General features: G+C 41.0%; 1 protein-coding gene across 1 annotated transcript; it reads right to left on the bottom strand.

Moving 5' to 3' along the window:
- Window positions 1-3,118: 3,118 nt before the first annotated feature.
- Window positions 3,119-15,367, bottom strand: LOC133457153 (protein Wnt-2b-A). The gene is made up of 5 exons (XM_061736079.1): window positions 14,740-15,367; window positions 11,788-12,008; window positions 8,509-8,786; window positions 6,722-6,986; window positions 3,119-4,871 (listed from the first exon to the last, which is right to left on the bottom strand). The coding sequence occupies exons 1-5, from the start codon at window positions 14,913-14,915 to the stop codon at window positions 4,642-4,644; spliced, it is 1,170 nt and encodes a 389-aa protein (XP_061592063.1). The 5' UTR covers window positions 14,916-15,367; the 3' UTR covers window positions 3,119-4,641.
- Between the last annotated feature and the right edge of the window lie 1,723 nt (window positions 15,368-17,090).

Below are 17,090 nucleotides of genomic sequence, written 5' to 3'. Positions count from 1 at the left end.
AGTTTGACCATGTGACTTACTTTTCTGTTAGTCTTTTTTTGTCTTCAATCAGTATGATGTCACTTTCTGCCTCTGTGCATTAAAAGTAGGATAAGGGATTCTTTGCGCTTTTTGTCAAATCAAGTCAATATTTCCACATCACCATTCCAAACCGTGCACTGTATAAAAATAAATAAAAGTTTATATATATAAATAAAGTAAAAATGAGAATAAACCTTTTTCATGCACAGTCTTTGCTCTGTAAGCTGAAAACAAATGTCAGAGGGCAGCATGGCCCACAAACAATAAAAAACAGTTTTCCAACAAATCAGTCCACATTTATTTTGAGTTGTTTTTAGTTCTTTGTGTGTGTTTTTGTGTTTAATATTTCTAAACAAATGCTTTCATTGAGATATTAAGATGACATATCATGCATCTGCTAATGCTTCATGTAGGTAAAAATGAGTTTTTCCCACATGAAGGCATAGAGCTTGCAGGAATTGCTCTTCTGTATTGTGAACTGAGTGGGGAGAAAAAATTTTCAGGGTCCAAGAGAGGGCTTAAACAGGGTTCTGCTACCACTTTGAACTAAAACTAGAGGCAAATGTGTCATTACTTCTTATAGTGTACTACCACTGTGCCACACTCAGGGGCAGGGTCATAAATATGTGAATGTAGTTGATCTGTGGGCTGCTCTTGGCTGTGTCTCATGCAAAACGTGAAAAGTTTTATTGCTGTTCCTCAACTAGCCGATGTTGTTGGCTCCAAAAGCAAGTCCATCTCCATTGACCCCTGTGTTAAAATGTGCAACTTTAAAGCAGAAATAAACATGTTTATAGCCTGGTTTAAATGTCCGTTTTGGTCTAAATTGTTAGATTTTAGATCCATGACAACTCTGAGGGAGGTGATTTGTTTTGTACCACAGCAGGAGAGATTGTATCAGGCAATACATTTTTTTCTAATATGACTGACTGTCGGCTCAGCGAATGGCTAGCTGCTATCACCTCCTCATCCTTAATCGCCATGTTACTGCACATGCACCAGTTTGTGCAAAACCCAGCGTCAGCTAAACGTGACAACCATTTTTGTTTTCGCCGTCGGGTCAACATGTTAAATGGTTTATCCCGCTGTAAAGACGGCAGCTCTGCAGATATTTCAGCAGGGTTCGACTGAAGGAACTGGGAGCAAAGCTAACGCTCACCATATTGACATATGGTGGGCGTTTTTCCCCTCGCTTCTGAAGCAACATGGCTACACCCCACACAGAGAAATAAGAGCTTTAAAACTGGTCTTCCGAAACCAATGGGTCACGTGACCGAATGCTTTGGCCATTGTTTCATACAGTGTATGATTGTTGGTCGTCCATTAGCTTTGCTCTATCATGTGTATTACACTGAAATGAAAAGAAAAAAAGTCTCTTGGTTGGGGTGAAAGTGTTGAAGTAATGAAGACTGTCCAGGTCAGCGACTGTCTTTGCTTTACTCTTTTTTGTTTTTGGTGCTTCATTCTCTTTGTGATTTATTCTGTATTGACCAGTTAGCATAACATGTACATTTTTTCCTTTAATATTATTTGCTCTTTTGTATTGCACCAATCACCACAACAAATTCCTTGTGTGTGTTAAACTGCTTGGCAATAAACTTCTTTCTGATTCTGATTCTGATAACATGCAGGCCTAGAAATGTCTTTACTTCAAGATTTAAAACAATATTAGACTGAATAGGCAGAGATATCATCAAAAAAAATCTGAAGAGAAAATGTCTGAAATTGGGTCATCTATACATCAAGGCATATGTTTTATTGATCTAATATAAATTACATAATCAATATCTCACCTGTTTTTTTTATAGTTGTGCTTTGCATACCATATTATACCCAACAAAACTAGAGAAAAAAGATAACCTTTGTTTCCTTGGTTGCAGAAAAGTTTCCATCCATTTCTACTCAAATACAATTCACCTCTATTGAATCAGCCAAGTTAGTTTTTTTCATGTTAAAATCATCAATATTGTTTTCATTTTCAGGAATATTCTATTACTTTTACGAGGTTTAAAACATATATATCTTTAGTGGTCTTCCCTTCTCTACAGCAAAACTGTCCAAAGTACCTTCCAACTTCCCTCTGGTCATCTTTTGATACAACTGTGTATTGTGGTATTACGTCACACTTCAACGATGGTGAAGATAATTCACAGAACTACAATGAATATCGTGAAAGAGAACACTAAAATATTCTATAAAGTAATGCCAGATTAGAAAATGAAAGAGTGACCAAACAAGAGACCAAACAAAAATAAAACTTGGACTGTGCTGTAAAAGTGATGTAACCTCCACGCCTGTAAAGGATCCTCTGAGCCAAATATTACACAACGTCCTTGTCCTTGTGTTCATTAAACACGAGGGTCCCTGATCTCTGAATCAACTGAAATTACAAACAAGCGTTGCTTGAGTACCCAAAATCTTTCACTCTGCGAGGGGTGACGTTGGTCAAAAACACTCCTGATGTTTACAACATCACTGTCAGCTTTATGATCAAGGGCCCCCACATTGGCTACCAGCTGCAAAGACTAATGGTTTGTCTGCAATACTCTGTGGCAGGAATGCTTTGAGCCTGGCATCCAGGACGCGGACAGACTGCCACAGGGTGCTGGCACTCGAATCCTCTCAGTGACAGGAGAATCCAGATAAAATTACCCTCAGGGACAATAAACTTTATCTTATCCGTTGATATTGGCCTCTCTTGGCTATTAAAGGGCCACTTCTAGGATGCTGAGAGCTCTTTTTTGGGGAAGATGACGTTGGTAGTGTGACGGGTGAATCACAAGCTCATTAAACACTTTAATCATGGACAAGTATTGACAGAAATAGCTTAAAGTGATTTAGAAGACTCGAGCGAGCACTTTTATGCTTCTATCTCAGCTGGTATAAGTCAGATAAAAGCTTGGAATACCAGATTTTATCATCCAGACATGGCCACTTAACAGCTTGCAGTGTGAGAATCCTGTGATGAATTTAGTGGATTAAAAATGTGTCAGTCAGGCTTGATTTTGTTCTTTTGTGCGGTATTCTCTTGAGTTGCCATTGTGAAGACTAACGTAGCAGAGACTGAACTGGAGTGTGGGGGGGGGGGCAGAGGGGGCTGAGGCTGAGAAGATTGCTGGAAAGTATTCCCTTTGATAAGCTGGCCAAGAAGTCTTTGATTAAATGTGGTCCCAGCAGGAGCCCACACTAGATCCTCTGTGGCACAACCATGTCCAATCACCAGCTATCAACAGCCCCAGGTAATTACAGTCATCTAGTCATTAGCCTGGGACCCACCTGGAATTCCACATAGCGAAGGGTGGGAGAGGGCCAGCAGGGGTGGAGGGTTTAGGCTGGGCCTTTAATCAAACACCCCAATCCACACAGATCCAGCCTTTGTTGCTGACATGCTATACATTGTATTATCAGTCCTCATGTCCAGTGTCTTATCAGCTTATGTATGTGAGGTGCAACGATCGCATGTGAGATGGAAGTAAAGCCTCACGTTATGTTAGTATTGAACCTGTTCGGTCACACCAATTTGCTCTGCTTCCTCTGCCTGATCTGTCGGAAACTTCAACCTATGCATATGTCCAAACAAAATACAAAGATACCATTGTCATTCTAATACACCATATATTTCATATGAACATCTGTTTAGATAAGGCAATATACACAATGTTATACAAGCAAGCTGGAGAGCAGAGAAGTGAAATCTGTCAATGTTGTTGTTAATGTGTGACTTAAGTAACCATCAAGGCCTTAGTTTTTTCTTTCTCTCAGCAGCAGGTTGTCATCTTACACACTGGAAACCAGAGTTCACCATATAATCACAGTAATGGGGGCATTCTTTACTCTCCCAATGTCAGCCAATGTAGTGCAGTCTCATCCACGGATAAGAAATGAAACAACACTTTACAATTTAAATAAATCACTTTAAAAACGTTTTCTTCAGTTTCATTCAAAGTTCCAATGATGCATCTGTCCATTTATTCATCTGGTGTCCATTTTCTGTCCCCCAGTATTCCTCTGTCCGGACCCCTGTTTGGCCACACAGCCAAAACTTCAAACTCAGATGTCCACTTCTCAAATTGCACTTACCAAGCTACTTTCCAAAGTTCAACCAAGTGTGTTTTTTTGTTTTGTTTGGTAGGTAAAAGCATAATTCCCAAAATTAAGGGAAAAAAAAAACTGAATTAAAGTTTTATGTGAGTATATGAGGTTGTAATAATACTGGATATGTTTGAAGGCTCAGTTAATGTAGAAATCTGTCTTTAAAGCATCATGAAAGCAGCAAACATTTTAAATATTGAACCAAGCACAACAAAGGCCATCAGGACTGAGTGTGATAAAAAAAAGCCAAAGTGGTATCACTGTTCATCTGATCCCACCAGTTCAGTCACAGGGACATTCACAAATGGGGGCTAATGGGTATTAGTTCATATTGACGGGTAGTGGATTCTACTGCTTTCACAGACAGGTAGAAAAGCCATGCAATGATGAGACAAGGTGGGAGAAGCGGAGGGCGGAGGTGCAGAGCACTTTTGGACAGACTTTTCCAGAATGCCATGTTCCACAGGATGTCCTGCAAAGGGGGAAAAGGGTGGGGTTGCATTGCAGGGGTAAGACGGGTCGGTGTCCTCAAGTCTGGTCCAACCACTCTGCTCGTTTGGAGGACTTGCATGTATGTATGTCCACAGCTTCCTCACAGTCCTTACACTCCACTGCACAGCACCATTTGAACTTGCACTCGCACTTGGTGATTTGCTTGACTCTTGTGGTGTCGTAGCCACGCCCACAGCACATGACCTCGCAGCCGTCTGTGCCCCGTGATGTCTTATTGCACACTCGCCCAGCCGTGCCCAGGGAACCTGCAAAAAAAAGAAGAGTTTGGAAGAATTAAAACATAAACATGAGTTAGTCAATCAATTTCATAGTTTTGTAAAAAAGCTCAACTACAGCTAGAACTATTAGTCTGGCATATTTAAGTAAACAGGGGTGCACATTTTTCCACACTTTTGTGAAATTTGAGAAGATAAAACAATGAAGAAAATAACTGATTGACCAACGATGAAAATATTCCTCAGCTGCAGCTAACAGCGGGGCTAGCTGCGGTCAACCAGAGTTTAAAAGTCATGCTGATCACTCAACTGTTTCAGAAAAAAATTAAATAGTTCTGGGTTTGCTACATCTACTAAAGATCTGATGTAGTTATTTCATTCCTTAGCTGCAAAAATCATCTAAAGTGACTGGCTGTCTTTGGTCCTTTTCACATCCCAGAACTGAGAAACTGGTGATGGCAGTCACACCAATGCGACACGTGTTTGGACCACCACAGAGTTCTATAATCCCATCATCTATCAAGTGCAATTTTTTTTTTTTTTTTTTTTTTATGAAACCAGGGTAAAAGTTGCTCCCTTTTCATCATTTTTGAGCGTCCCAGAAATACGATGCATTATAAACACATAAAAATAGGATGTTGGAATAGGAAGTGTGGCCGTTGAAAGACATTTTTGTTTTAGTGGCAAGTGTTGTTCATTATGGGTGGCTAAACATAGAAATGCTAAGTACAACAATGAAATGCACTTTCATCTTGTCTGATTATTTGCATGAACCAGGGGGTGATCTGTGAGCTCACATATGCGTTCACTTTTTGATTATTACTTAACTTTTGAGCAAAACTTCTAAAGTTTTACTTTGAAATCTGTGTGGTTCATCGTTGAATCAGTTTAGCATGCTAGTCACTGGAGTTGAATGCATCAGTGTTTAGTGTTTAGCAGTCCGGCTATTACCTAATTCAGTGGCATATTGTCTGCGTCTTATGTGAATGTCATCCCCACAGAGATTAGAGCTCATGTTTGGTGTGAGAATCTCCCTGTTTAAACTGCTACCTATCACAACAAGCTGCCCATAGAACAACAGACCCACACACACAACTATGCAGTGTTGGTAGAGTGGCCTATAGTTACACTGCCTTTCCCAAGCCACTGCTCCCTTTGAAGCACCTCTGTGTGTGTCTGTGTGTGTGTCTGTGTGTGTGAGGGTTAAATGGACAGTGGAGCGTGACAGACAGACAGGCTCTCACACTCTGAGGCCCACTCTGCCCTCCAGCTACGCTTAGTTCCGACAGACAGAGAGGGAGAAAAACTGTGACAGACAGAGAAGTGACTTTTTTTTAAATTAGCTGCTTGTGTCCCTAGGCTCTGGATTCCACTGAGAAGGTGAGAAAGAGGGGGGAGGATGGATGAGGGGATGAACGGAGAGGCAGACAAAGGAGGAACTGGAAAGAGCATCGGAATGATTGACGCGCGGATGTCAGATATCCCAAAAATTTGTCAGACGCCATTTCATCCATCAACCGGCAATTAGAAACAGTCATATATGATTAGGTACACTGAGTAAAGGTTGATCAAGACATCTCCAGACTACAGAGCTGTGTGTGTATGTGTGTGTTGACTGAGACTGACAGAGGTCAGGTGGTCACAGAACGACCATGTCCTCGGGGTACAAGGATATTAGCTTCCACCGACATCACAGGGGAGGCCCGCTGTGTTATCTGACTACCATTACACGCACACACATACACCAACATTCACACACACAAAACACACTAGTCATGCATGAGCATACACATAACATACACATAACACCCCTCAAACATAACACAGTCAGGGCAATCCATCAACAGTCCACCTTTTTTCCAGCCCCGCTGCTGTCTTACCTGCTGCTTTGTCTTGCAGGCAGTAATCCGGAGAGTTCTCAAAGTAGACAAGGTCGTTTTTGGTGGCCTTCCTGAAGGCTTTGTTGGCTACGGTGAAACCTGTCCCGTCCTGATTCATCGTCACCTCAACGGCCCCGTTGTATTTCCTCCTTAGGTAGTCACCAGTCTTCCTGAAGTCTGACATGGCCAGCCAACATGTCCGCAGCGTGCACGAGCCGCTCACACCATGGCATTTGCACTCCAGCTTCATGAAGCGCTTCACTGCCTAAATGAAGAAGTAGGGATGATTGATGTCATGTCAGCCATCACTTAATTTGGTTTTAGATCTTGTAGAAATTGCAGCACTCCTTGGGGAATGCTTTTTAAAACAGATGCTGCAATTTTCTAGACTGATAACAGTTTTCGTAAAGGCCTGACCTGCTGATTATGAGTCAGTGTTTACAATTTCCATTCTAAGAACCACAACCAACCACTTACATGTTTTTGTTCAATGCTTCAAATCTAAAAACATTGGCCAAAAATAATTACAATGTATCCAAAACTGCAGCAACTTACATGGCTTTTTCTTTGTCATCATGATGCATTAAAGACTCACAAAAAAGAAAAGAAAATAAGATTTATCTGTAATTTTCATGACATCATTCAGAGCTGATCATGCTGTAAATAAGCCAATTCCTATGGCAAACCAATGAATAGGTACATCTATACTTCTTTAAGAGCTGTTTTAACTAAAGTATGCACAAAAAAAAAATTGTATGGTCTTCCAGGTAATGTAGGTTTCATCTCCCTAAGTTTTGAGTTCTACAAGGTTGATTAATTAAATATTGCTTTGGATCCTTGGAGTTCTGATTAAGATTACATTCTACCGAAGAAATGGAGATATTTGCAAATTATTCCGAACTAACTTGCACTACGGTCTCTGAAAGATATGTAGCCACCCTTTTTCTTCGCATACCATGTGCACCACAAACATAGTTCAGTTCACCTCTATTATATTGGCACAATATCAGGAACATTTAGTATTAACATATAATGCTTACCCAAAATATGCATCTTTCTAAAAGAAAATTGCTTATTGACACAAGACCTGCACTTGAACTACAAATTAAAAATAATCAGGTGCAAGACACTTTGAGCCAAGATAATCTCACTCATACAGACAGTTGGGACTGTCATGCCAGATATTACTCAATATTCATTTCTGTAAATAAAGTGAGTTCTTTTCTCTGCAGATTTCATCTCACACTTTTTAAGACGTTGCTATGGTTGAAAACCACGTCTAACATGTCTTGCTGAAATCAGCAAGGCCTTCATTTGAAAGGATGCCATCTGGACAGCAGTATATGTTTTCCCAAAGCCTCGATATTTTATTCAGCATAAACGGTGTCACACTCACAGATCTGCGGATAACATTTTATCATCTAAATTAGCTTGACTCTAAAACTACTTGCAGGGTTTCTAGCTCTTGTTTATTTCTATTTATTAATCTTTTTGTCAGAGATAGAATTTCTACTTTCTTTTGTGGATGCAGTTATAGACTTCACTGAAAGTGTTTTTTGTTATATTTACATTTATATCCAACACATCTATTTGCGAGTCCCAGTCATTGAACCAACTGTGTCGTACAATAAAACAAAAAAAACAACAAATTGCCTTTCATAATAAATCTTTGAGAAAACCTGTTTAAAACGTCATCTACACAGTTTCAATGTAAAGAAATAATCATACTGAAGACAAAATGAAGCGGAACAACACCCTTTCTGGGAAATAACTGATCAATAACTTACAGTTCTGCCACAGCGGTTGTTGTGCAGGTTCATGAGCGCCCGAGCGTCTCGGACAGTCTTCTCTTTGGCATCTATGAAGGCTTTGGCGAACTTTATCCCGTAGTTGATGTTATCGCTACAGCCGCCCCAGTCGTACTCGCCTTTGACATCCTGCCCTCTTCCACGTTTGTGAGGGTCACAGTTGCATGTCTTCAGCTCTCCCTGGCTGCAGGCACGAGTCAGCGCGTACACAACCCCTGCTGAGGAGATGGCATACACGAAAGCTGCTTCCCGACTGCCTGGGAGGGTGAGAAAGAAAGCACAAAACCGAAAATAGAAATTGAGGTAAACCTGAGACAAAGTAATTTAGAAGTAAAGACGACACGGTTACTGGCTTCATGCCATGGGATAAATTCGCCAAGAGCCTAACACATACAGCTTTGCAGCCAACATGTTTTGCATACACATATACACATAGGGCAGTGACAAGACTTGGGTGTGAGCCAGGAGCATATCAGGCCTGATCTGGAGTTTGAAACCTGCTCTGTTTAAATATTATCATAGCAATAATCTTAGCCCCCAGTCTGTCCTCAGCTCATGTAAATTGTTTAAACACAGTCACACTGCAAAAAAAAAGCCTAATATACAATAAATCTAGCCAAAATCTTCTTAGTTATCTTTGCCAATGAGGTAAGAACATTTTTCTTGACTAGAAAAATCTTAAAACTAGCAAAATAGTCTTCTTATTTTCTTGAAACTAGTATTTTCTTTTTGCAGTGCAACTGAGATATCCCATTTATCAGTGCCAGGGTGATGTCATGACATCATTGTCTACCATTGCTTCTTCTCTGGTGTCTTTAGATCCTTTGAACATGACTCATATATTGTGGCGTTAGAAGACACGGGAGAATTAGACACAGCAATTGGTCATGGCTGCTTTTTGAAGCGTCTGTTGGAATCACTGGAGCAGGATGTGACAGCAAAAGGCACTAGAGCTCGTTCACATTTCAACTCTTAGACATGAACGCAATATGAATACATTTTAAGTTTTTGTCTAGAATCAAGGACAATGCTGGACCTGAAATTATATCATCTCTCTACAAGCACAGACCCTCAAGCAAGCTGGCTGAGTGTCTTCGGCCCAGTCAGTTGATCATTTGACGTTTTAGTCTGGCAAAAGCAAAATATGAAATTTGATAAAGATTGCCCGCTACAATTTTGGTCACAACAGGGTCCTTGGGCTTTGATCAGGAGCCAGTTGTTGAAAACATGACAATCATCTCAAAAATATGAGCTGTGCCTGAATTAAAATTGTTTTGAATATCTATAAACATGCATAAATCCTTATTTTGGTGACTTTTCCTTGTTTGCTACTTGAAAACCACAAATCACTTTTAGACAAGAAATATTCACAACTCGTGTTATATATATATATATATATATATATATATATATATATATATATATATATATATATATATATATATATATATATATATACATATATATATATATATATATATATATATATACATATATACATATATACACACACACTAACACACACGCATATGTATACATATAATATACATATATATAAATAATGACCATAAATTGTACATTACTAAGCGGCACATTTGTATTTCAGTTTTAAAATGCTTCACAAGTTGCCTCATTGTTCATTTTTGTAGTAGGTATATATCTGTCATTTTCAGTCTCAGTGAGATAAACCTTCTTTTCCTGATATGAAATGCAGCTGATTTTTTTCTTCTTATCTTACATCCCTAAAAGGTTAACATTACACTTTGTATTCTTTCCTTTCAACCTATGGCTCTTAACGTGAACTGTATAACAGAAACTATGTGCATTTTCTTATGTGCAACCGTCTCAACCTGTTTTTGTGTTCGTGTCTGAGCTTCACAGTCCTCCGCACACGCTGATGGAAGGGCTGAGACTGCTCACTGCCTTAATCATGCATGCAAACATTTTTCTTCCTTTCTCTTGAACTGTATGTTTAAGCCATGCTTTCACTGATTTTCTTCTTGCTTTGCACGAAAATATAGACTCATCATACAGGCATTTGTGAGGTCTAGATTTTCCATCCAGTCGAAGTAAAAGATGCACCTTTTCTTCTGAAATGTGCAAAAGCTCATAAAATGTTACCATGTCTACAAATAAGACTTCAGAGCTCATTGAGGTATACCTTAAACAAGTTTCACATTTATTCTGCAAGTCCTAACCAGTCAAGGCTAAAGAGTTAGTGCGATCCAGCCTGCCTGCTGTGTATTCACTTGTGTCCGGTTTAATCCGTGAAGAGATGGGGGCGGTGGATGTCGAGGGGGTGTATGTGGGAGAGCACTGAGGAGGGCATCGCTGGTCATCTTTCAAACCTACGCTGTTTGTCTGACAGTGAAAATATCTCTCTAAATATTTACATCTACATTACTGTTTATTCCTCTCCACCCCACACACATGCACGCACATGCGAACGTACACGCAGAGCCAGTAACTCCATATCTGCTACTTTTCTCCACGCGTCGCCGGCCCCCACACATGCTTGGGATGGCTGGGTGAAGCCCAATAGCGAGCCGTATAGGTTTCATGATGTCAGAATCTGTATCTTAAGAAAAACCACCTTTTTCATGCAACTTGCATGTAGAAACTCCACAAGCTACTGCACATAAGCCTTTACTCCTCCACCGAGCACCATATATCACAGTAGAGAAAGTATTATCTGTATCCGTAGTACTAAAGTTTTCAGATTGTGGTCACACATTTTCCTTCATGTGTTGCAGCTGCAGCTTTTCATGCATACTGTGCACTCAGAAGACTATTGCATCACTGCTTAAAAGTGGCATGATAGAAAAATGTCACTGAAATTTTCACAATACTATACAATATTTCACTATGTCTGCACTCCAAAATCATGCAGGACGGTGGAGTTATGCATGTACAAGCTCTGGCAGAACATGCCCGTGTGTTTGCATGTGCCTAAGCTCAACTGTGCTACACAGGTCTTGTAGTTGTGAATTTCGAAATGACGACAGTCCTACGTTTGGAGCCGCTGTGTTTATTCATGAGACACAAGGTATTACAAGAGTCCATCAGTGCCTATAAACATGGAGCACCAGAATATGGAGAGGACAAGAAGGAAAAGTTGGAGAAAGAACAGAGCAACAGGAGATGGACAGGAAGAAGAAGAGGAAGATAAGGCAGTAAAGGGACTTTTATAAGTTTCAGGTTCATGCTCACTGTTTGCTTTAACAAGACAGACGCGCATGAGCCCACACAGAGACTTACTCCGGAGCAGCACGCGTCCAAAGACAGTGTGGTCGCGGTCCATTGTGCTGCAGTTCCATCGGTGGTGTCTGAACTGGTGCTGGCACTCTCTGATCCACTCCTTGGTGCCCTCGCCAATTGCATGCATGATGTCAGGGTGGCGCTGGCAGAGTTGCCGTTGTTTGTTCACCAGGCCAGGGATGTTGTCACAAATCACTCGGGCTCCCAGTGCGCTGATATACCTGAGGGGTGCAAGAGCAAACGCAGTTTAAGTCTGTTTATTTTTAATTTTTTTAACCGAATCAAATAACTTTTATGCCATTTGGACGAAGCAGTGGTAAAAGCACGGAGATGTTTGGTGGGTTGGTCGCTATAGGTGTGCAGCTTAGTCAAGAAGACACCATGGTGAGAGGCATTAAGAGGAACAACAGTAAAAGTCCTCTGTGAGTTGGAGTTCACTACACTTAGCAGTTTCAGGTTTGTGAGTAGGAGGGGAGTGGAAACCATTTACCCCATTCTCCAAATAAATAAGCACTTAACCTCTCCCCACAAGACCTGCGTGTGTATGTGTGTTTAAATGTTTCCCAGTGGGATAGTTGAAATCGTCTCATCACAAATCAGAGCATAAAGTCTGGGGCCACCAATAACCCTGTCAAACTCCGACCCCATTTATTCACTTCACTCCTGTCTGTCTTTCACCTGATTGCTCTCATCTTACACAGAGCTTCAAAAGTTCCTTCAAATCTTCCTTCAAATCTCTGTGCCCTAATAAAAGCAGCCTTTTACAACGTCCTACGAAGATAACTGCTTTGTTGGGCTAACCCGAAAAAAAAAGGAAGTGTTTCTTTGTGCCTTTGCACGAGACCTCTTGCTGTCCCAATGGTCGCTGGGCTTTTGGCGGGTCAGCGATCGGAGGCCAGGGAGCGTGTAGCTGTGTGGTCACGTTTTATGAGGCTGAGTGAGAGGATGGAGACTGGAGACTCAATCCTCCCCAGAGTGGGATTAGAGAGGAAGCAGAAAGAGCAAAGTGCTCATCAAAGGAAAGTGCCAGTGCAGCAATTCAAACTTAATTTGATTTCTTTGACTGTAAGTGTAAGGAAGAATTGGATTTTATATGACAACTACCCACAGTTCACATGTCTAAAACCACACTGTGAGTAGAGACTGTGCATCGCAGGAAAAAGACAAAAAAAGTGACAGACCGATAGAAACACCCCAATGAGCTACTCAAAACTTTTCAGCCACAACATACTGTATGTGACACTGATAATATCGTCAAGCAATCATTCATCTGACGTGAAGCACCAAAACCTTTATTTTTTCTGGCATTAAGAGGAGAAAATCAACTTGCAATTATCTATAAATTTCTTCCAAAAAATTAGCTCAATCAAACAAATAATCAGGAAATTTTGAGTAACATGAGTGTTCATTCATCATAACAGAAATATATAAAACTGTCACCTAAAATAAGTATCAGTCAGACCTGCACACTCATTTCTCCTGCCCTTTATTCTAGGAAAAAGAAAATACCACCTTTTATTTAAGTTTTTATTTCTAAGATGTATTACAATTAAAAAAATTGTATATAGGCTATACATGAATATTTTCTTGTACATTTCTCTAACCATTATAGCTTCTATAGTCTTTCCTGCAGCTGCCCCCTTGGCCTCATGATCTGCCCACATTATCACTTATGATCTGCCAACAAAAATTCCAGAAACAGTCTGTACATCTCCTCAGCTCCGAATTCCCATCAAAGCCAGTCGCAGCCTCGGCCTACATTACTCCCTGTAACTGCTTTTAATCTACACAAACTATTAGGCATTCCATCACCCACAAACCGCCCACACACAGACACCTCTCCCATAAACACGCTCACACACATATGTACATTTTCACTTTTGGACATTTCACATAATATCTCATTGCGCAGGCAATGAGATATTTTTAACCCCTCATCTTGGGTTGCTGGTTTGGGGTAACTTAGTGAGGTCATCCCCCGCAGTGAGTGTGTGTGTGTGTGTGTGTGTGTGTGTGTGTGTGTGTGTGTGTGTGTGTGTGTGTGTGTGTGTGTGTGTGTGTGTGTGTGTGTGTGTGTGTGTGTGTGTGTGTGTGTGTGTGTGTGTGTGTGAGGCGTGGTGTTACCTGGTGAATTAATGACTGTTCTGACTTGTCCAATGCGGGTTCCAGCTGAGCCGAACATGCGCTCTCAGCCAACAGTGCCAACTTTTATTACTTTTAACGCTTTGTTATTGCTGCTCAACAGAGCAGGCCAATGAGCCGATGCGGGGAAAATGCATTTTATGCAAGACCCTCCACTATAATTCACAGACTTATAATTTAAGACAGACCAATTCTTAATGCTTTTTGGAATCAACTTAAATCGTGACACCCCGACACACACACACACACACACACACACACACACACACACACACACACACACACACACACACACACACACACACACACACACACACACACACACACACACACACACACACACAGACACACACACACACACACACGCTCATACACGGTATATCCTCCGTCTTTGTCACATTCAATTACACATTTTCACTTTTTTTTAATATCGATATACAAAACTCCCTTTGATAAATTACAATACAAAGATGTAGATTTATGAATGTTCAAAACACAATTGTGCAACAATATTGGTAACAAAACCACTGAGGGACACAAATAAACTCGAACCTACAGTATAGCTTTCACCTGTCCGCTGTTGTAAAACCCATCCCGAATTAACAGAATGGGGTTTGATATTTATCTTAGAAAAACTTGATCATAATAATTTTTATATTTACTATACAGGTTATGTTTCTGCTATATTTGGGATTTCATTTATTCCCTCAGTAATAATGTTATTATTATTGTATTTCAAAATAAAAGATAACACTATAATAAATAGGTGTTGGGCAGGTAGGCCTGTATGTGTGATGGATGCCCACTTACCACCAGGACGAGTCCACCCGAGGCGTCACGAGCAGCAGGAGTAGCAGGCACGCACAATAAATCCTGGAACCGGCGCCGGGGTTCCGACACGGAGATGAGCGGGATGAGAGTCCAGGAGAACCACAGCGCTGAATCCGAGCTGCCCGCAGGCTGACAATCCCGTTTAAACCCAGCATGGCTTTTTCTTGTTTGTGTGTTGCTATTTTTGCGCCCCAAACGTCAAAAAGGAAAAAAAAAAAAAACAAAAAAAAAAAAAAACGGAATAAATCCTAACTTCAGTTGAGAGAGTTTGTAAGTTATGCACCTATACAGTTGGCAAGGCTCGTTGTTATCCAGTGCGTATCTCCATACTGCGCGGTTGTCAGCATAGCGGCGTGCGCGTTTTCGGTGCCATGTGCGCACCAGACTCTCCAACCGAGAACTTCTGGCTGCAAACAGGGAGTCTTACCTGAGGAGGCCGGCAACAAGTGTGGGCGGCTTTTGCCTCTATTTGCAGCTCATCGGGCACTAAACCTCTATTTTTTTTTTCTTCTTCCCTCAGAGGCAAAAATAGCATCCGAATCCGAGGTTGTGCGGATAGAGCAGCTGCTGCTCTGTCTCTTCTCTGGGTCGGATGCTCGCGCCGGTCCTCTCCTTTATTAGCGCACGGTGGACAGAATCCGAGCTGAGGGAGGGAGAGAGGGGGGAGAGAGGAAGGGATGAGGGTGGGCTCGCTGATGACAGCTCCACTCGCTCATTGGGTAAAAGCAGGGGTTACAGGGTTTGACGAGGAGGGAGATTTTAAAAAGGGATGGAGAAAGGTACGCAGTGTGAAGACTGATGATGCTGCTGGTGAGGAGATGGTCCGAATGGGTTCAACTGTGCTCAAAGTAAAAAAATCATACTAACAAAAAACAGTTGCCAGTTCTTTGTAAACACCTTTTTTTTGTGATTTAATCACAAAAATCACAAAAATAGTTTACAGGGAATTTTGACCAACATAATGGACAGAAAGATATAGTTTTAAATACGACATGCAATAGGAAATGTTGACAAAACCGTATAATCCATCTTATTAAGCGTTTTAAATATCCTCTATCTACGATGAAGAGGTAAATACGCTAATTCATTAACACAACCATAAATGCTTATTAAAATATCCATTACATGTGCATCCATACATAATTTAAGGCACCGCAGAGGCAAAAGTTGGAGATTAAAGCCGGGAATGTGGGACCAGGGAGAGCAGAGCCAAATCGTCCAGTGGAACAGCACTATGGCCTAAATATGAACCACATGTGTAAGAAAGAGAACGCTGAGACAGCGTTGGAATAAAGAACACACAACACACCCCAGCATTCACACACAGTCTCTTTATATTGTCTCTGGAGTCCAACCATCCTTACCTTAACTCTTTTGTTTGCTCGTGTGTTCATCTTGTCTTCAGGGTTGCCTGCTCATCTGTTGCCATCCATCATCAAGTCGGGGATGTGTTTTTCTTCTCAAAAGACTCCTGACAAATTAGAAGTGACTGTAAGTATCCTATAACCTTACTCAAAAAAACAAAGACAAAACACATCTTGCTCGTTGACAAGCACCAACAAAGTTTCTATCATCAGAGAGTTGAACTCCTGTGAGCTTGGGATATTGAACACAGAATGCCACAGTTGATTCAGCTGACCCCATTAATGCTTCTGAACAAGTAAACACATCAGGAAAATCCCTGTCGGAATTGAAACTATTAGAATTAGCAAAAGCTGTTGGAAAGTGCTATTTCATGACAAGCTTGCGAAAACAGTCCCAGTGTTTCTGCCAAAGCTAGTGTTAAAGCTAAGCTCCTTTAAAGACTTTTGGGTTTCTCCTTTGAGCCAACAGGCTACTGCTGCTGTCACAATGTGGCACTTTTTCATCATTTTCACAGGCAACCATGTGCATGAGGTAACAAAGGAGGGCCAAATATGCTCAGCTCTGGTGGATATTTGTATATGCTGTGGCATAGCTCATAATTTTCTGCAAAATCAAAGGGAATTAGAGGAACAGGAATACTTCTGGATGTGCTCTCTCTCTCTCCTGGGTGGGAGCTGGGACATACTCTGCCTCTCTCTCAGCCTGTGGACTTGACCCCAGCTTTCTCTTCATTAACAATAACAGAGTCAAGTGCCTCCTTTGGCAGATTGAGGAAAAGTCCAATCTGTAAACCCTCTCCCCAAGGATAAAGCACTCATTTGGGCTTGCTTGATTTAAATGTTGTGTTGGTGTGAAAGAGGGATAAAGGTGAGATTTACAGCAGCAAGGGTTTTGGACTAATCCAATTGATTTTTGCATTGATACTGGATTATTTTTGACTGAAAATTTTCAGTTAGAAAAGGAAA

This window comes from Cololabis saira, chromosome 12 (assembly GCF_033807715.1).
Source record: "Cololabis saira isolate AMF1-May2022 chromosome 12, fColSai1.1, whole genome shotgun sequence".
Taxonomy (NCBI): Eukaryota; Metazoa; Chordata; class Actinopteri; order Beloniformes; family Belonidae; genus Cololabis; species Cololabis saira.
Note: the sequence above shows the minus strand (reverse complement) of the source record. Positions and strands in the feature narration are given on the sequence as shown.

What these genes read in the sequence shown, in the direction of transcription:
- LOC133457153 (XM_061736079.1), bottom strand. Translation starts at nt 14,915, where the DNA reads ATGCTGGGTTTAAACGGGATTGTCAGCCTGCGGGCAGCTCGGATTCAG. An exon ending in TGGACGCGTGCTGCTCCGGA is followed by an intron (nt 8,787 to 11,787) that starts GTAAGTCTCTGT and finishes TCACCCTCCCAG; the next exon opens with GCAGTCGGGAAGCAGCTTTC. An exon ending in CCTGCAAGACAAAGCAGCAG is followed by an intron (nt 4,872 to 6,721) that starts GTAAGACAGCAG and finishes TTTTTTTTGCAG; the next exon opens with GTTCCCTGGGCACGGCTGGG.